Below are 21,388 nucleotides of genomic sequence, written 5' to 3'. Positions count from 1 at the left end.
TATTTTATTCTGAAGGATAAAATCTCTTTTTTTCCTATTATGTTGTCAACAAATAAACCTGCTGCTAATTGTCTTCATTAACGATCTAGCTGTTCATCCATAAAATAGTTATAAAGCTGGAGGATGTGCCCACCAAGGGTTCCTAGTATAAAAAAAAAAAACAGGCAGGAAGTTATTCTGTGTTTCTCTAAACAAGAATAATGCTAAAAAATGCAGTACAGGAAATGAACAGATAATAACGCTGATAAACCAACACATTCCTGAGGTTCCTGAGGTTTTTTCTCTTTAAATGAAAGAATTTTGACTTTTTGTATGTCAGATAAAACAAGCTCTTTGAAAATGTCACCTGGAAAACCGTGAAGCCCATTTTTTCTGACATTTTCTAAGTTTTTAAGATCGAACAAACAGACCAGTTTGGAGCAGACGTCACTGTTACATCAGTTGGGTGACAGGAAACAATTAGAAGAAAAGAAAAAAAGGAAAACTTTTTGTTTCATGTCATTGTAGGTAACAAATGTATTTTTGTGTCACTGGAAGTCAGTATTGAAATAGCTGCAGATGCCCTTTACAGTGAAAAGCAGAGGTTTATGGTTACCGTCTGTTATAAGTGACAAACTGGGCTGAATGAAATCATCCAGAGACTATTTCACAATCAGCCAGGCCTCCAGGTTTGGTTGATATAACATCTTTAAGACACATGAAGGCACCATTTCATTACAGTACCATGTTAGCAACATTAGCAAACAAGCAAACTAGACTATTTATAGCCAGCTTACAACAGTCAATGTCAGTGCAAGCAGCAGGGCCTATAATGATATTATAACCATGATTTCCTTTTCAGTCTAGACACAGACTGAGTTAATGCTGCTTTCTATTTCAAGTGCAAAGTTGGAAGTATAACTGCTGAACTTTGTACTCACTGTTCACACTGTGTTTGCAGCTTGGAAAAAAGACTTATACAGAGAACTGACTGGATTCTATCAGTGAACGTGCTACAGCTGTATTATTACACAGAAAAAAATATATACACTGTGCTGTACTCCAGGCACTGCACTGATGGCTGAATGGCTCCATCTTCAGAGCAAGTCATCGCCTGTTTTTCCAAATCCTGCCTCCAACCTGTGAGGTACAAGGAAGGCAGCATAAGCCTTTGGATCACGTGGCATCGCCAGTGTTTTCTGGCAGAGGAAGTCTTAAAGACTTTGCTAGGATCCACTCTAGTCCAAATGACAAATGCTAATGCAGGGGTAGGGAACTCCAGGCCTCGAGAGCCGGTGTCCTGCAGGTTTTAGATGTGTCCTTGATCCAACACAGCTGATTTAAATGGCTAAATGACCTCCTCAACATGTCTTGAAGTTCTCCAGAGGCCTGGTAATGAACTAATCATTTGATTCAGGTGCGTTGACCCAGGGTGAGATCTAAAACCTGCAGGACACCGGCTCTCGAGGCCTGGAGTTCCCTACACCTTTGCTAATGCCACGACTATGAGTGCATCCTTCAGTTGGACTTGCGTGAACTGTAACAGGAATGATGACCCGTGCAGGGTGTCCGTGGCCCTCCGTGTCTGTAACTAAGTTTAATGCCTGCCTTACAGGGGAACCATTCACAGATCCAGAAAATCCATCCCTCGATGTTCACTTATTTAAAAGTTAGTGTGTGGAAATCACCGCCCACCTCTTGTACAGATGTACTTTTTGTCTTTGCCTCTAGCAACAGGTAGTACATCAGTCCTTTACACAAATATCAGTCAACAAAACGCTGTAATAAATGTCCTGACTTCAAAGTGCAAGAATGCATGTTGCAAGAGCTTTGCCTGCTTGTAGGCTGGTGTTTGGATGTTTAGTTTTTCCGCCACACGGAAGAACTTTGTCACAAAATGTCTTGTGTTGTTATCAGTGTGTTTCACACTGCTCTGTTTAGTCCGTTTAAATCAAACTCTGGCTTGTTTTTTTCTTTGTGCGGTTCACGGATGCAGGTGTGAACACAGTCATCGCACTCTGGTGCTGATGAAAACATCCGCACAGAGACCCTTTGGAGGAGGTGGTCTCAAGCTCGTCTTAACAAACTTCAGAGCAATTAGTTTATGATGTGAACGTGATCCAAGCCAACTTTGAGCCGAACACCTCCTGTAGCCAAGGATACGCTTCTGGGATGTGACAGGTGTAACAAATGGTCAATATGGACTAACAACTAGTAAACAAATATAAAGTGTCCATGCTGTCCACTAGGCCAGAACACAGCACCTTCTTCCTGTATTATGTTTTGTCGCTCCAGCACCAGACACATGTGACCAGTAAGCGTGTTCTCACATAGCTTGTGTTTCAGTTCTATGGAGTTTGTTCTGTGTGCAAAGAAACCAAACCATGGGGAAAATCTAGTTTACAAACTCATCGACTGATTTGGACCAAAGTAAATAAACAGTGTGTGAAATCAAATGAAGAAAGCACAGCAGAATCCAGAAACCTCACCCCATTTTAAGACTTTGTATTATCCAGGTGGGGAGGATGCTGCCTTTCATGGTTTTGAGGCTCGAAGGTGAAACTCATATGGTTACAAAACAGGGCTGAGGTCAACATAACACAAAGTAAGACACGAAGTAAGGCTGAGAAAAGAGGCAGGAACAGATACATGTGTTTAAACGACCACATAAACTATTTGGCTGTTTCTCAGCCGCTTTCATAACTCAGTTTCTTTAACCTTCCTCCTCTGTCGGTCTATCTGTTATATATTTTATTTTACTTCTGTCTGCTTATTCTTAGCTTTGTCTCCTCCATCCTTTCAGTGTTTCTCTACATCCTCCACAACCACATCACTGCAGGAACAGCACACACAGACCCAGTGTAAAGATTCAATTCAGACATGAATGAAGCGGCATCGATGCCGAAGTGACGTCAGTCTTCCTCGTCATCAGTGATGCAGCACAACCCACCACTTCCCCGGATTTCACCCACCCAGCTTCTCCTTACCCGGTGGTGTAGGGGATGTTGATCCCTCCGAGGTTGATGCTCTCGCAGCCCACGATGAACAGCGTGGAGAAGCAGAGCAGGGACACGCCGCTGCAGATCATGGCCAGCTTGGCCGACTCGCGAGCGCCCAGCTTCAGCTTCTTAATGATGTAGCCGCCCAGGACGATCCCCACGCCGGCACTAGGTACAATAATCACACCTGAAGAGACAAAGACAAGCAAATAAAAATAATCAAATGTGGAAAAAAAAAATCTTACCTGTACCTCTCAAAATCAGCAGATTACAATAACTTGCAGCCACAGAAATTTTTACCTTCATACTATAAAAACTCTATAATGAGGCAAATGGAGGTGGGGCCTCGCAGCTTCATCAGTACAGGAGATAACAAAGTAACAAAGACTCTTTTCTAATATGGGATTTTTTAAAGCTTTAATACCAAAACGGCACCAATTCAAGATCTGTGACAAAGAGGAACAGAAGAATGAACTGGGACTCTGTCTGTTGATCTGCTTTCTGATAATTCACTGGAGGAAAAAAGGGTCGTATTATCATGTGGTACAGGTGTTTTCTAAACGGTGGGAGACACTGACTGATTTTTCCTCAAATGTGTTTCATTCAAAGCTGTTTAAGTTTGTCAAGCAAACTCATAAAAATATAAAATAACTAGAAAGTTATGTTACAGAAACATGAAAATGGTTCATCTTTAATGTTCCTTTTGCTGCCCAAAATCTCTATGAATATTCTTTTCTATATCAGTAATAAATTTAATGACTCTGGTATCATTCAAATGGATGATTCAGACTCCTAAACTCCCTGGATGAGAATAGAAAATGTAAAGTCACAGCTGGTGAAGAAAGAGAATATTTTTAGAAGGTAAAGTCACAGATATGTTTCTCAGTAACAGCTGGAAACCACAGAGGAGCTAACTCACCACACCTTTCAAAAAACCAGAATGGGGACGGAAAAAATGCTTCATAGCAGCTTCACTATGACAGGACGTCAGCTGGTGGCATCGCTGCGGCTACATCGATCTTTTACACCATCTATGGTCAGGACACTTGTCTATTAAACCGGCCACGCCCCTAAAACCAGCATCCAAATGCATTTGTTTGAAAAAAGATTCAGCATCCTATAAGTTGTTAGGAAGCTTGAGATTATCAATGTAAACCATTTATTCTAAGAGGAAGTAAACTGTAAAATAAAATGGAGGTCCTAAGGAGTTTTGTAGCCAGCCTCAAGTGGCCTTTAAAGAAACTGCAATATTTGTCTTTTTAATTTTAACTTCATATTTGAATCTCTGCTTGCTGCAGACTCATTAGCCATAAAAACTAGACGTGGTAATTCAGTTTGGTTGTGCTGCTTTTCTGCCACCAAGTGGCCATAAATTCACCAGGGTAATGAAGTCAGGTTATGTATAAGCAATATAAACTAATCCTGTAGCAATTAAACCTGCGGCTGCACATTGTGGTGAATTCACTTTTTCTTTTCACTGTGTGTGAGTTTCAGAGTATGACGCACTGCACTTTGTTTCTATAGTTACAGTGCATTTGATGAAGCGGGTAAATTATCTGGACTAAGCGCCAGAGATGATTTTCTCTGTAAGCAAAGCATATGTTTAAGAATTTATCGTTTAAGCCTCAGCTCGCTTTCAAGCTGGACTTTCACAGATCAAATGGGCGGCACACTGTGTAGCTGTGGCCACTGCAGCTATCGCTCTCTCTTCAATGAGATCCTAAAGAAAACGCAGCGATCACAACAACATCCGCCTCCGGGCAGTCTTGCATTACCATGACAGCACACATTTATAGTGTGGGTGGCCTCGGAGGGAGTGAAGCCTCTAACCCAGGCAGAGATGCTCTCTTCACTCTGAGGTGTTAGATAATGTGTCCTGTGCAGCTGTCTGTCCTCTCAGCTTGGAAGGAGGAGTCTAACGGAGGAAGCTTCTGTCTCAGAGTAGTGGCTCCATGTTTTTTTTTTACTCTATATCACGAACCTAACAACACACAAAAAACACTTCTGTTGCAAGTAGTAATTAGTTGGTATGTTTAATATATCACGTGTGCATTCCTGTTAAATGGGAATTATAACAGGAAAAGGTCCATAAAGGTATTTAGTTCCCGAGGGCAAAAGCCCAGCCGTTAACCCTTGGGAAGTCCCCAGATCTGTTCAGTCCTAAGGGACTGTCATTAAAAGCTCATCACACTGTCTGGTTCTCTGTAAGCAATGCTTCCTCCTTAATAAAACCTGCCCACAATGCCAGCATAACTAAAGACATGTGGATAACAGACTGACTGGCCATTTAAATCCAAAACCAAGCATCAAAATCTGGGGATGAAATTGAAGCCGACGTGCAAGTGCCACAAAACTGCAGTTCCTCTAACGGCCACTTGAGGCAGGCTCCTAAAGCGAGTAACCTGTGTTCAAATGTCCAACGTGGTGTCTGATATCAAAATCAGTTTGGGGCTCTAAGAACAGTTTGAAGTGATCATGAAATTTTTGTTTCCTTCTTCATACTCACAGGTCTAAAGCTAAAAGATGCACAACATCAACATGCTTTCACTAAGGCTTTAAAGTACACAAGCCACTGGTTATCCAGCTTTTCTAAATTGGAAACTGCAAAAATCAAGTACGAATTTCTTCCACAGTTGAGGACAAAACACTAAACTGTGGATTTAACTCTAAAGACGTGGGCACAAAATTATATCCTACACTTTATCTCACTTATTCTGCTGAATAAGTGAAGGGAAAGCACCGTAACTCCTGGCTGGTGGGTGCTCCTGCTTTGCTCTACCCACTCAAGCCCCATAAAGTGAACAGCTGTGGATACCAAATTGGGGTCCTGGGACCTTCACAAACTCTTGAGCAGGTTCCCAAGAAATAATTTTATTTCACTCACCGGAGGATGGCATATTCTGAAAATATATATGAGTGGCAGTTCTAATCACAGGCTTCACAGCCCACTCCGCCTACAGCTGAGACAGTTATGCAACTCAAACACTAAAACATTTCTGATAACAAGATGTAATTTCCTGGAGAAAAATCATACTAATGTGGCTAAAAGGAATGAAAAAAAAAGGAATAAACAACATTAATGCAGAACCGGTGTGAAAAACACTGGTTTGTTGGGTGTTTATAAACTCTGCTTTCAGTAATCGAGTTTTTTGTGTGGAAAGTTCAGATGACTCATGGTTACCTACAAGTGTGACTAATGATGTGCTGTTCTTTGACAACAGCAATCAAAATCAATTTTTTAGAAGGGCAAAGTTTTGTTTTGGTTTTTGGTCGTTTTCTTTTTATTAAAAAGATAAATTCAAAGCAAAGAATAATCCGTACAGAGAGTGAGAATCATTTAGAGGGACTGAGTGGGGTCATTTTTGACTCCACCGTGTGTACTGTTCTGATATTTTTAACTATAAAAAGAATTTCTATAATAAATTTGTCCTTTACAATCTGAAGATGTGGAGACAGGACACGACTGGCTGAGGAGGCGACCAGTTAGAGCATCTCTGCTTAGACTGCCGCCTGTGTGACTCATGTAAGCAGCAAAAAAAGAATCAATGGATGGATGTTTTCTGAAACGTTTTACGTGTCTTATTATCATCATTATTACTAACTGGCGTAGTGGTTTCACTTAACAAGCTCAAGATCACGGTTTGATTTCAGAAGAAGACACAAATGGCTTGGGGGCTGCATCAGGAGGGTATCTGAAGTAAAAGTCTGCCAGCTTAAATGTGTGGAGTTATCCCTGTGAGTAAGGGAGCAGCTGTAAGTAGCCTTATATTTTCTCCAGTAACAAAATAACTTCCTAAATCTGGGATAAAATGGAATCATAAATGACCTCACTCTGACTTTTCAGTTCCTAAAATAGTCTAAGTCAGTTTTATGAGAGCCCACAGTGGTGAATAAGAGTCACATTAATGGCCACACATACACAGCATATATATTTAATGTCAAATGTATGTCCCACTTAGCTCTCAGTTTAAAGGTTCCAGCCTCCAGGACATATATTTAACACCCCTGCTCTAATTGAAGCACTCCTTCTTACAGACTTGTATGCCATGCAAACCATTTTATATCTGCAGAGTTCATCAAACCTGATAAACAACAGCATTACGCAGAATTCCACATGTGGTCCAACTGCAAACAGCTCTTGGCTACTAAAATAACCAAAGCCACTAAAAAAGCCACTTTCAGCTGCTTTATTTATCAGCCACAACAACGGGATGGCTTTAAACAGGGCTGTACACTTCTATATGAATCGTCTGATACAAGGCAGCACTCGCCTCAGGTTGGATTTTCAAATTAAAGGGACAGTTCACACCAAAAACAAATCCATACGTTAACACATTGAAATGCTATTTATCATCTAGATTGTTGTTGTTCAGATCAAATACAGAAAATCAGCACAACAAGCATTCAAACACCCTGTGTTTAAGCTAAAGTATTAGTCTATATGCCCATTTAAGTGTCCATGTGCATCAGCGTGTGACTGTGAGTGTATGTAGGACATTAATGTGCTTGTATCTTTGTGTGTTTCTTAATGTTTTGTGTGTAGTGCACTCAGTGCTCCAGCTCAGCCTCCCAGGTGCCCCCTTCATTTGAAGAACAGCAGTTTCTTTATTATTAATGTGCTGGCTTGCAGCGCTAGGGTAACAGCCTCTCTGGCTCTGTTCTCCGATAAAACCTGCGCTGCAGTCGCACAAATTAAAGCCCTGGATGTCGTATGAATATTCTGGCCTGTCTGCATGCTGTCTGCAGGAAAATCACAGGAGGCTTCATTTAATATGAGAAATAAATTCCAAGTTTAAAACCCAGATTTACTGAGCCCAGTGTTCAGTCTTTCCAGGATTTCAGAGTTGAGATGGTGAGGTGAAATGCTCTTTAAAATGTGTACATTTAACTCACCAGTGTAGATGCTAGCATTGGAGGCAGGGATCCCAAACTGAGACTCGATGAATTTCGGGATGAAAGTGATGAAAGCAGTTACGATGGCGCTCTCTGCCGTGTAGGACAGGCTGACAAACAAGAAGGTCACATTGCTGAGGATCCTCACTGCAGCTTTAGGTAGGTCTGGAAGAGGGTGAAGAAAAAAAACATGAACACAAAGCTTTTGTTTTTTTTCTGTCAGCGTCACAACAGTCAAAATAAACCCTTCTGATTTTTGCAAATCCGTTTGTGATTCAGTCTGAACTACAGATGGCTGAGACAGACTGACGAGTTCACTTTAGTTCAACTGTCCTCATAATCTGCACGCTGTCAAAATTTGTACACACATTGTTCACTGCACACAGGTTTAGAGTAGCTTTTCTACTCTCAGGAGTACAGAAAATATGAAACAAACAAAGCTGTACTATCACAAAATAAATAAAACCACTCAACTGGGAAAAAATATGAAATATTTCACACGGGGGTAAGAGAACCATTTAGCCCTTCAAGGGCTGCCTGTAAAAATCCTCACAATCATGAACAACAGCTAAGATTGAAGCCTTCAATACTACTTCCTTGATTTGGCACTTTGTCATCAAAACTCTAACAACCCCCTTGGCTAAATGTTCCTAAATCAGTGCTGTGAAGAGGGGCAATGAAACCAACTCCATTTGGACTTCTTTTTCAAACCTTGCAGCACTCAGAAGAAGAAAAAAAAAGCTTGCAGTAACATGTAACACATTCTCTTGACTTTGCTGTCAAACCTTTTCAGGAGGAGCTGCCTGAGCAACACCGAAGTCTGCTTAAATCATTAAAGATGCTACTACTATGGAGCAAAAAGTATATTTTTATTTAGTTGCAATCCTGAAGAGATTAAGGCTCCAGCAACAAATGTAGTATATGGACCACTTCATTGTTTCGGCTTGTGGCTTTCATCGGGGTCAACACGAAACAAAAACAGGACTTTAGTGGACAACGATCGGCTCTAAACCGTGATCTAAACCATCCTTGTTGTTGTCTCACTTGTTGCTGTGCATGCTGAGATATATAACTGATGGTTTTATATCTTTCTACTCTGTATCCATCCTATTTTAAAATCCTATCCTATACTAATAGTGTAGCTGTTGCTTTAACCCGGGGGTCTCGAAACTGGAGTAATATTTTGCCCACTAAAATGCGTGTCATTGCCTCCATGTATCATCTGGGTCTGATTCTCTTCATTTTGCTGACTAGCTACAGATTCCAAATCCAAAAGAATGAAAGTCATGGAGCAAAGTCAGAATTTAACAGTGATATCACTACAGCTACATGTTTGCTTTGACCACCAACGCTGCTGGCTTAGCAGTATGCTTTCAGTCAAAATTACTCTGAAACTGGCCTGTTTTTATGTTTTTACTTGTACTATTTTTAAAATATATTTGGGATTCCTAATTATCCTGTTACTAATTATTAAATTGGGACACTTTTAACGTGGTTAATTTGAGCACAGGTGGGACTCAAAGGGGACATCTTAGCTTTACAGCTACTTTGTTTCAAAGTAGGCCTAAAAATGCTAACAGGTGGGTTTTTTCTCTCTACTTCACAACTGCTTCATAATAAAACTGACAAATTCTTTGGTTTAGTCACGTTTCCTAAATGCAACAAAACCCCAATGTTACGTTAATGAAAATGAAAAGTTTGTGCATTGCAGAGTACAAACATGTGGTAAAAGACTTACATTATTACTGACATGCTGACAGGGTTATTTATACTCATCTGTATCACCATTATTATAATGCTGAAATGTTTTGTGGCCCCAAACTGATTTTTAGGGTAACATATCTCTCAGAAACGGCTCTTAGTAGTAGAATTTCTTCCTGCTTTATTTTCTTCTCTGGTAGCTGCAGTTACACGATAAGCCTCTACTCTGTTATTCAATTAGAGGAGGCTGATTTGGGTTCTGCATTCATTAGACTTGAAAGACCGTCTGAACTCGTCTTTTAAGGTCAATAAATTGAACTAAAGAGTTATATTTAAACAGCCCACACCCTCATAGTTCTGGGAAACACTCCACTAATAGTTGACATCATCGATTTTCCAGTACCTTTGATGTCCTTGCCAAAACCCATGGACGAAGTGACCGTCTGGGTCTTGTTGTTGTTGCTCTTCTCCTTGAGGACGTCGTCGTCACTGGACAGGTCGTCCAGACTCAGCTTTTTCCTCCTCTTCTTCTTCTTGTGTCGGGGCGGCAGTTTCTTGGGGAAGGTGAACATGGGGAAGATGACCAGCAGCATGGCTATGGCGCACAGCAGGAACCCGCTCCACCTACACAGCCCAGAGATTATTGAAGTAAAATATTAAAAACACATGTTTTTATTAAATTCTGAATCCGTTTTTACTCCTTTTGCTACCAAAGAGTCAACCTCAGACTTGGTATCATCTCATGTGCCTCATTAATATGCACACAAACTGGTACACCATCATCTTCCTGCTATCATCACCTATAATTCATGTAGAAAGCTCGTGGCTGTTAGCTTGTGAGTCACTGGTTATGCTGTCAGTCAGAGGAAGGCATCACTGAGAGCTCTAAATAGATGACTAACCACATCTCACAAACACCAACAGATTTTCAGATGGATGATATGTGCGAAAACGTGACCTAAGCACCAAGCACGTCTTGGTTTGGAAGGATCCAAACCTGGAGTTTGTTTTCAGATGCGACCCTGTTGGGAGCGGTTTCCTTCTCTTCTCACACATTTAACACAGAGACAAACAGGGACAAAGTGTATTCTACCCCTCCAGACTTTAACAGAGTCCTATTATTTAGTGTTGAGTGAAGTACACTCTGTCTGTTATTACTGCCCCAGTCTATCATACAGAGCCGCCCAAGTGTGTCCATCCTGCGACTCATTTCATCACAGAGGCGCTCAGAGCTACGTTGGTCTAGTTGCATCTCTGCACCCACAGTAAGGGGAAGCCGAGAGAACAAGATATTCCCGCAGTACAGCCTGTACCAGGAAGAACGCGACAAATCACTGTTAGTGACACATACAGCAAATAAATGATCGACTCTATAATTGGTGGACATGAGTATTAAATTATAGGATTTCTGGTTCTTTTTCCTTTTGAACTTAGTTACATATTTTCCAAGACCTTTTTAGAAGTGTAAAAAATGAAAGGGTGATAGCAGGTTAATAAGATACATTCATTCTTTTGCTGTAGTTTTTATACATAAAAAAGAAACTCGTGGTGTTTTATAACGGAGGAGTCCAGTTTAGGCCAGTTGTAATTCACTGGTAAAAAGACTTGAGTTGCTGCTAAGCAGCTAGCCCCAGCTAGTTTAGTTTTGCAGTGACCTTTGTCAGATGTACTCCAAGTATCTGGACTATAGCTGCCAGCAGTAATGCTCATTCTGGTCTGTAAGTGAATTCTAACCAGAACCTGCAGCAGCAGCTGATTCATGAGCTCTTACGTCAAGTTCAGAGGCTGCAGAGCAGGAATGCAGTTGAGAGACCCATTGGAGAAGCAGCTGATTATATTGCACTATTATTTATTTGTTTTCAGATGATGGCAAATAAACAAATTTGCAGAACAGAAAACTATAAATAGAATTTCATTAATCATTCATTAATGAAAGCGTGTGTGCTTCTTTTCCTGACATACATTTACACATAACTCCACCATCACCACCACATAGAACCAAAATTTGTAGGAAATACTGGATCTTTCAAAGTTTTGAGACTTGGAAAGTTAAATCTCCTTAGACTCATTTCTGATACATGTATATTTATAATCTACTATTTACTGTCTGGTTTCCATTTTTAGTCGGCGCAGCATTCACCAGCCACGTTAATTTGGCTTTATTTGGAGAAAGGGAGGAAAGTATTGGTCAAAATGGAACCTCAAAACAATTTAACTTTTTATTACATTTTTGAAAAATGCATCTACATCCATAATCCTGCTTGAGGCAGAGCCCTCGAATATCACCAAAGGGTTAACTTAGTGTGGCTCTAGCGCTTTCATTAAGAAAGATACTATTGAACTATACTGTGTTACTAAACTGAAACTTAGGTAATACACTTTATTTACCACTAACGCTCTGAGAAACTGTGGATAAAGACTTTAAAGATACTCTTCCCTGACCTGTTTGTGACCTTCAGCACTAAACCCAGTGAATCACACTGAAGACAGAAATGTTTAACCTACTGTGTTGGTAATAGTGATACTCACAGAGTGTATTTGCTTTAATGGAAATTTATATTAAAAAAACCCACCAACTTCAATGTACACACATATTTTACATTTCAATGGGCTCAAAGCAGATTCTTCTCACCAGTTTCCAATGAAGCGGGGATCACTCTGGTCGATGTTGACAACAGTCTTGGGGTCCACGTAAAAGCCGATGAGGACTCCTCCCAGCAGGTAACCAGCCGCCGGGCCCAGCGCTCCCATCACGTACATGATGGCTGAAAAGAGCAGAGAGATACTGAGAGCTCAAACTTTAAACGTGTGCAAGTTTTGGCCGAACATCAAAACTACTTTTAGAGTTGAACAACATCCAGCAGACACAAAGCAGCCTCGTCATCTCACTGGAGTCAGTTCCGATAAATCAACTCCAACATTCATGCATCTTTTCTGCTTTGTTTTGGTCTCAATCTCCATGAAAGCTACCATCTTTGACTGTGTGCTGTTTGGTGCTTTGGAAGTTTGCTAATGTGACCAAAACTGAGCTAAAAGCCTCACGCATGAACTTTAAACATGTTTGGGAAAATCTGGTTGGATATTTTGTAGTTCCCTCTCTCTCACAAGGAGCACAAAGCAGGAAGAAGTCATTTAACACAAATTTGCACTGTTTTTGTGTGTATTAAGCGAGAAAACTGCCTCGATAGGCCATGAAGGAGGCAGCACACGACACGACATTTGCCACAACCAGGATCCCAAGACTGATGGGATGGTGGCAGGTTAGGAAACAGCTAAAATCTATTCTTTGTCAGACAGTTCCCTTTTCCAGCAGTGCCACTAGACTAGTCTTACTGCAGCACATGTCCCAGAGTTCATCTACTGCCCCTCAATAAATCCTAAACTTTTTTCACGTACCTATAATTGACAGAGGAATGATTTTATCCCGAGAGTACCATGGATGGGTTTCATTTGGTAATGAATGCTGAAAAAGCAACTATCCATCCATAGATTGTACAAAAAGGTGAACATATCACTGCCTACACATTACTTTTTTTAATCTATAAAGAAGTGCCTAAAAATACCATTTAAAATGGGTTTTTGTGAAGTTGTCAATTATGTGTGACTCGAACACTGGTTCATCCGTTGTGTTAGGAGCCATTCTTATCCTGCAGTGATTCATAGGTCAGTGTTAAGCAGCTTAACAAACAAAAAACATTCCTCTGAAAATGGACAGGTACAAGGACTGAACTGAAAAAGAGTGAGCTTTGCATTAGTGGGCATTGCTCTGCCATCATGACTGAAAGTAAAAACCCGAGGTTGAACTTAAAGCTAATAAATGCTGAACAATAGTTAGGTTTAATAGTTAGGTAGATTATCAGAGCTCAGAATGCTGACTACTCCATTAGCATAGAGAACAACAGGTACAGTTACAGCATACTGCATTTTGTTTAACTTCTGTGTCAAAGTTACACCATTACACTGAACTCAATGACATTTGTCAAACTGCAGGCCTTATGCAACACTTCAAACTAGAACTAATCTAGCCATTTACAAAAGGTCGTGTGTGTGTGTCATGTGTGCAGATCATATGACTGTGCAATCAGGGGGCTGCTGAGGCTGCGAATAAGATTTCTCCAATTAGGGGGAATTAAAATCTTTAATTCCTTGGCTGTAGTTGAAAGCACTTAAGAACTCAAAGCTGGGCCAGGCACTGGAGGAACCTGAACATTAATGGAACCGAAACTGTCCTGGGAGTCCTGGGAAATACTGGGAGCACTGGGTTTCTGTCAGTGTGTCAGTGATGGCTTAAACTGTTAACTTTACTTTAGTTTTTTTTTTTTTTTCTATTTTTTTCTATTGTTTACTGTTGTTAAGTGAACACAACATATATTTTCTGACATCTGTCTTTTACATTTTTGCTAGTAATCAGCAGCAAATGATACAAACTGTGCCCAACAAGTATGAGTTTTAAAGTTTACTTGCTTATAATTTGTTATCTGTACTTTTTTTTGTGGATACTTGTTTCATAGAATAATTGAGCTATTTTTGGAACATGTCTGCAAAGCAAAGTGATGTTACGTTTTTGATCATATACTGATGTGTGTAGTTGTGCATACTTGTTAATTAATAAATAAATGATTTGATCTTTCTAAATACAGAATACTTCTGCAGTAGCTCTTCACAGGACTGACCAAGTTTAACTTCAAATCATTAATTTTGTAGCGTTGTTGTGGTTGATTCTTGCAAATATGTGTTGTTTTTCCCCAATGTTTGCATGGATAATTACAGCCCACTGTTACTGAGACCCTTAGAGTAATTACTGAGTTCTGTTCTGTGTTCATGTTGAGAGTTTTTATTTAAATGAGACAAGAGCTGGGATCTCTCTCTCAATACACACGACACTTAAAAGAGGCTCTTTGACTTCAGTAAACAATATTAGGTTCATTTTCTTTATCCTCCCCCCCGTCATGCAAATTTTGCATGTTCTTCCTGTGTCCAGTGGGTGTCCTCTGGTTTCCTTTCATAATTCAAAGCTGTTTAAGGATAGTGCCATTAGGGGTGCTGGAGCCTAAGATAGATAAGCAATTAAGAAGATGGCTCGATAGATAAACAGTGTGCATAACTTTCTCAGTGTTTTTTTCCCTCTCGCGCTACACTGCTGCTCTCTGTCACTCTGAAGCATTGCTGCTCAGTCACACAATAAACAGGGCACAGAGAGAGCTGTTCCTCAGCTGAGTTACAAAGCAGTAGGTCACTACCCAGAGATTTATTTCTTCTTTTTTGCTAGATCTTTTTGGGAAAAACAAAACTCAATTCAATGGGCTGGAAAAACAGTTAAAAAGTAGCTAAATGTCTTGATAAACCACCAAGACTAGCTAAAGTGTAATGACTAGAGCTGTGCCATATCTTATCGTATGTGATAATACCTGTGAACATTTTTATGTGACATGTTTCATATTGTGATATCATTGCTATAGTAACACCATGTGTTTCTGTTTCCTAGCCTAGGCATGTCTGACAGCAAGAGCAGGGTCTCGCAAAATTTCAAAATCCCTGGTAGCCCTTCGGGCAGGCACTCTTCAGTTTTTGGTAGCCCAAAATAAATTTAAGTAGCCCGAAAAAAAAAATGAGAACAATTTTTTGATGGATGTTTTGTTTCCTTTACAGTAATATACATTAAAGTATAATATTGTAAAGAAAACAAAACATCAATCACAACAATTGTATAAAAATTACAATCATCAACTCAAATACTTGGTTCTAATTGAACAGAAATTTCTATGAACTTGTAAGAACTGTGTAGAACATGAATCAGTCTGTGTCAGATCCTGAAACTGAAATTTCCACTTAAGTCCTGGGTAAGAGGTAAGTGGAACCAAGATCTAGGACATTTGCTTTTTGAAGTTTGCGCTTGTCGACTCAGATATCGAGGGAAACTCACGACACACCTGGCAGAACATTGTTATTTAGCTCGTCATATTCCAGCCAGAAATTCTTTTGTCTATGAAACCAAAAAAGCTGAGCTTTCTTTTTGCCTCATAGTCTGATTTGTCATAACTTTTCCGTTTTGTGGTAGGCTTTTCTTTGGCTGCCCCTTCTTCACCCTGACCTGTCTTATTTGGCTCTGCAGAACTAAAATTCCAGCGTAAATCCATCTGCTTTTACACACGTACTTACATAACGGTCAGCAATTCTCTGCGCAATCAGCCTCTATCACATGTTTAAGTTTGCTGCGGGAAATTTCACTTGTCACGTTTGAATAGTAAGCTAATGAGTGATAAGACGATGTCAGAGGAATTGGTGCGCAATTAATCTGTGACCATCAATACTGCCGCTCTCTATACACCAGGGGTGCCCAATCCCAGTCCTCAAGAGCTACTGTCCTGCAGCTTTTAGATGCATCCCTACTCCAACACAGCCGAATCAAACGGTTTGATTACCTCTTCTGTATGCCACCAAGTTTGGCAAAGGCCTGATAACAAGCCATTCATTTGATTCAGGTGTGTCTGACCAAGGATGCATCTAAAAGCTGTAGGATGGTAGCTCTCGAGGACTGGGATTGGGCACCCCTGCTATACACAGTTCGCGCGATCGCAAAGTGAAAGCCAAAAAAAAGAAGCGTAAATTCAAACTCGATTTCACATATTGACAGTGGCTCATCGATGCCAATGACATAATTACCCAGCTACATTTGCGAAAGAATGGAACAGGATTGACATATATTTTTCCTTCCTATGATAGCCCGACAGGCAGGGCTGAGTTAGATTTTGGTAGCCCGACTGGAAAAATCGCTAGCCCCGGGACGTTGGGCTAGCGATTTTGCGAGCCCTGAGCAAGAGCCAAGAGAGAAAAGCAAATGGGTGGAAATTACTGATGTGTTACATGGTACAAAAGCAGGACTTATACAGCACGCCAGCAAGAAAATATAAGTATTTTTTTTAATATGACCATATTGCACGGCTCTTGATGAGTTACAAAGTTAAGTTACTTTGCTTATTATAAAAGAAACGTGTTAAGCTGTTATTTTATATCTCCAAAAGTTGATTGTGTTGATCTGGACGTAGCGTTTTCGACGCTACGTCCAGATGAACACGATCAACTTTTGAGATTTATTTACCTGGATGACTGAGCATGCATCAAGAATGTTATTTTATACTTCTCCTTAAAATTTCCAGGGAAAACACCACCTGTACTTCCATTTGACTCGTGCTGTGTTACAATGCTGCTGCTGGCACCCTGTTTCAGCACCCTCACAATTCAATTTCGGTAGTGTGTCATCACTGACAGTAGCTCGTTGAAAAAAAGGGGCGGGGGTGAAAAATGGCCCTCATTACTTAAACTTGTTCAGTATTTTTTTCTATATTGTCATAAATATTACTATCGCAAATTTTATTGAAGTATAATGACAACATTTTGATATGGTATTATTTGTTATTTTTAAAAACACTTTACTCAACGGAAACATTTTCAATAATAAAAACTGACTGTTGATAATCCAGATTTGTGTGTAATTTTTAAAGTCTCGTTCCCATAGCCAATAATTCACATGATGGATTTGATCTTCTCAGAGGCTTTCAGCTCACCCGTTATAAATACAGCAGTATGCTGCTCATCTATACTTTGTTGATTTTCTGACAAGGTTAATAGTTACTTCAAATAAAAATAATAGTATAATAATTCCCTCAGCTACATTTTGAAAACTGATCAATATGTACCTGCCTGCCTGACTTCTCAAAAACCCCAAACACTCAGCAAAATGAAAAGATTCAGCACACATTCCTCATTTAGGGACCGTTTCCCAATCAAATCAACACATTCCAGAAATGCCGGCAGCAACGTGAGCACTGCAGTTACTCATCTGCAGAGCATCTTGACAGAACCACCATGTCTGTCTCTCCATGCCATCCTTCCACTCAACTATTACATCATCTGACTAAGAGAGCCAGACTCCGGGATGATAAAACAGAGTGATGGGATTGAGGGCTCAGGCCTTCCGAGGGGACCCATGGATAATCCCTTACAAAGCAAAAGAAGAGGGAAAACCCTCGGCTGGCAGGCTGCCGTGTTACACAACGTGATGCAGTAACGTGACTGTCTTCAGAGGGATAAGAGACGAGCACGCTGCCGGTCGTAGGCCGAGCAAACGGGCCCAGCTGAGATATGACGAGCCAGAAAGAAAGTGAGAAAAATAAAAAAACTGAAAAGAAGATGATGAATGATACAAAGAAAGACAGACTGTGACAGCAGAGATGTGAGACCTTCATTAAAATTTTATGATAAAGTAGTCAGGGACCAGAAGGATGATGGCTTTTCTTTGCTGCTCTTTATTTCCAACGAAGGCTGGAAAAATCTTAATACATTACCATTAAGCACCAAAAACTTTTCTAAAAGCCCCTCAATCATGTATTCTAGTTATATTAAGAATTTTGCTAGTTTAACTACTTTTTTAAACAAAAGAAAAGCTCTGAAGAGAAGATTAAGATGTCTTTGAAAGATGCCCATAGGAAAATTCATTCTCTCCATTTAAGCCTTCCCAAACATTAAGAGCTGTGTGCAGCCAATACAGCCAACTCCAGCTATAAACCAGTGCAATAAAAGGAGAATTAAACTAGCATGTTTCAATGATGGAAGAAACCAGAGCACCTGGAGGAGTGCGCAGAAGAGCCCTGCCCTGGTATGGACCCAGGACCCTCCACCTCAAGGAGGTGGAGCACAAGTGAAAGGAATTTTGTCTGTGCCTGTTTGTCCGTCAGCAGTATTACAACTTTTTTTAAATAAGGTGGAGCACAGGAAAAAAAGCCATTAAAAATATGGAGCTGGAAATGAGCATTATAGGTCCACCTTAAATTTTGGTGTGGATCTGGATTGCCGTCTTTAAAATTGCAAGATAAGTCTAGACGCTTGGCAAAGGTCTCTGTGAGTCCTTCCAGTTAATTAAGCAACAGTAATGTGCTTTATTTGTTAAAAGTGGTTTTATAAGCAGGTTGCTAATGCTCAAAGGAGCCAGTGTGCACTTTTTTCAGTGGTTAAAGAAATAGGTCAAAAACAAAAAATCCAACAGTGTAAGCCACACAAACCATGCTTTCTATTACATTTACTTCAGCTATGTACCCTGCACAACATATGGTTTGTCATAAAGAGGCTTTCATGAAGAGAAAAGGAAAAAGAAAGATGAAATAAAATCAGACATGAGACAGGATGCAAAGAGAGAGGAAGCAGAAGGAGAGCAGAGTGCACATCAACAGCAGCAGTGTTTGTGCTGATGGAGGGAAACCATCTTTGGTTCCAGCCTCAGCATTCCAACGATCAATGTTAAGGTAGAATAAACCCTGGGAATGAAAATCATCCGAACTCTAAAGTCTGCGTAACACCTTTATGATCTATAACCTTAGACCAGTTAACACTGTGCAGTCCCATTAACCCCAACCCAACCTACTATAAACATATGTTATGTTTTTGCAATGGGGGTGATTGACTTGTTTAATGGTTGTGTCTTTGTTTTACCATTCAGATACTTCGGGGTTTTATCTCTGCATAGATCCTTATGTAAGCTTGCCTTTTCTTTTATGTTGTTACATAAATTGCATCAACCTGCAGTTAAAAATCTCAGATATTTACATAAGTGCTCATGTTAATTAAATAACTGTACATTACCCCTTTTAAATAAAATAAACATAAAACACTACGCATAAGTCAGCCTAAGAAATACCCACAAACGTCAGTGACATAGCAGCTTATCTGCCTTCTGATCCGTCACAGTTCACAGGCCAATGCCGGTAAAGCAAGACATGTGAGCTTGAGCAGAGTTTGGGTTAAGACCCAAGAAGTGATCATTGTGTGCAAGTTTTATTAAAATCTGACCAAGTAGTAGTGATGAAAATGCTCATAAAATAACAAATATAACCTAGAGCTGGGCGATATAAGATTTTTTCATATCACGATATGTTTTTTTCATTTCAGGCGATAACGATATATATCACGATATAAGCCAAATAACTATATTTGAAATAATCAGCAGCTTGTTTTGATTTAAATATTTATTTCCCATAATAAACTACACAAAAGGCAGCCGCTAAAGCATTTAAGTTTCAAAATAGAACAAACAAAACAGACCACTAAATTGTCAATTCCACTTAGAAACAAAATATTAATTCTAAAAATAAATCTTAGTTTGTTTTACAGAAGAACAGACAAAATTGACTAACTTTTGTCAATATCAAATAAACTGAGAACTAAAAGGAAATTCTCAATCTCTCCTTGTTGTATAGCTTAGCTTTTCAAACAGTTTTAACAGTTACTTTAGTCTGACAAAAGCCGAATGACGAATTAGCGCTTTCAGTCAGAGACTGAGCATGCACTGGTTTATTGTATTTCCAGACTTGCTTTCGGCACAATTTACAGTGCGCGCTACTCTGTTTTTTGTCAGACTTGAAATAGCCGAAATACCTTCACACTACGGAACTTCTGTGGCCCTTCCGTTCCACAAGCTCTCCGGCATTGGAACCATCATCTGTTTTTTCTTCGGTACTCTTCGGTCACGCTCTCGGTTGATTTTTCTCTAGTCGGCACACTCATTTCCTCCATTACCTGGGCGGCACGGCGGCTGGCTGCTTCCCAAACAAATACAGACATGCGGCTTGGCACTTGTCCTGTACTTAACAAATCACGTGACGTGACGCTGCAGCTGTGATTGGTTCGGCTCTGCGCTACTTAATTTGGATTGGCTGTTCTTTTTTTTTATAAGAGCGCAAGAGAGATGAGGCCTATCGCAATAGTTTAATTTTTCTATCGAGAAAAAGTTATTTCGCAATACATATCGTTATCGTTCTATCGCCCAGCTCTAATATAACCTTAACCATGACCACAACTTGTATGAAGACCCACGAGGTGATTGTTATTTTGCTTTCCAAAACTACAGGAGTGTGGATTATTGTGAAATATGGACTGACAAATGGACACTTCGCCTCACTTGGCCACAGCATAAATTCACTGAATCTTTGGCCAGATGAGCTACAAACACTAATATGTCAAACATGTATGCCTCATTTTACATCTCCAAATGCCAAGTGACAATTTGGGCAGTCTCAGTATAACTCATGCACCTCAGGTGAGGCTGAAACTTCTCTCCACACCACGCTTGAATTGAGTCACTGGATCCAAACGGCTATTTGGATGAAGTGGTTTGTAAAGTAGACGACTCGCAGTTTTTTCTTAATTTCACAATTCAATTCAATTTTATTGAAACAGCGAAAAATCACAACAGCAGTTGCCTCAAGGTGCTTTATATTGTAAGGTTGACCCAACAATAACGCAACAGAGAAATCCCCATATGACCTCCTATGAGCAAGTGCTTTGGCGACAGTGGGAAGGAAAAACTCCCTTTTGACAGGAAGAGTAACCTCCAGCAGAACAGGCTGCGGGAGCCATCTGCTTCAACAGCCTGGGGTGAGGGGAGGAAGACGGAACAAACAGACACATGTCGGTCCAATCCCGGCTACAAAAAAAGCTGGATTGGGTATCTGTGACAACAGACTGATTTGTAATGCCATGCATTGGCAGTAGTTCACCAGTAAAAGCTAGCACATTATATATTGGTGACTCTATGCTAAAAGCAAAGAGTCACCAATTTTGAAGTATTTCACAGTTACTGCTACAGCTTTTCTTTGTATGTTTGGAAAATTTAATTTTAACCTAACAGCAAATTGCGGTCAAGAAAGTCAAAAGACTGAAAGCTTTGATCGGACGACACTTTTATTTCTCTACTGCTCACTTGTTTACGTTCATTCTTGTTATGCTCGGACAGAGAGGTGTTACAGAAAGCAGAAGCTAGGATG

General features: G+C 40.1%; 1 protein-coding gene across 2 annotated transcripts in view; it reads right to left on the bottom strand.

Annotated features, from left to right (window-relative positions):
- Positions 1-21,388, bottom strand: part of LOC116327400 (solute carrier organic anion transporter family member 5A1-like) — a 49,711-nt gene that overhangs the window by 12,532 nt on the left and 15,791 nt on the right. For both annotated transcript variants that reach the window (XM_031748987.2, XM_039602673.1), the window contains exons 3-6: positions 12,205-12,337; positions 9,976-10,196; positions 7,872-8,036; positions 2,967-3,165 (exon numbers count right to left, since the gene is read on the bottom strand). In XM_031748987.2, the coding sequence (XP_031604847.2) occupies positions 2,967-3,165; positions 7,872-8,036; positions 9,976-10,196; positions 12,205-12,337 (718 nt within the window). The remainder of the gene's footprint in view (positions 1-2,966; positions 3,166-7,871; positions 8,037-9,975; positions 10,197-12,204; positions 12,338-21,388) is intronic.

This window comes from Oreochromis aureus, linkage group 18, assembly GCF_013358895.1.
Source record: "Oreochromis aureus strain Israel breed Guangdong linkage group 18, ZZ_aureus, whole genome shotgun sequence".
In the NCBI taxonomy this organism is placed as follows: Eukaryota; Metazoa; Chordata; class Actinopteri; order Cichliformes; family Cichlidae; genus Oreochromis; species Oreochromis aureus.
Note: the sequence above shows the minus strand (reverse complement) of the source record. Positions and strands in the feature narration are given on the sequence as shown.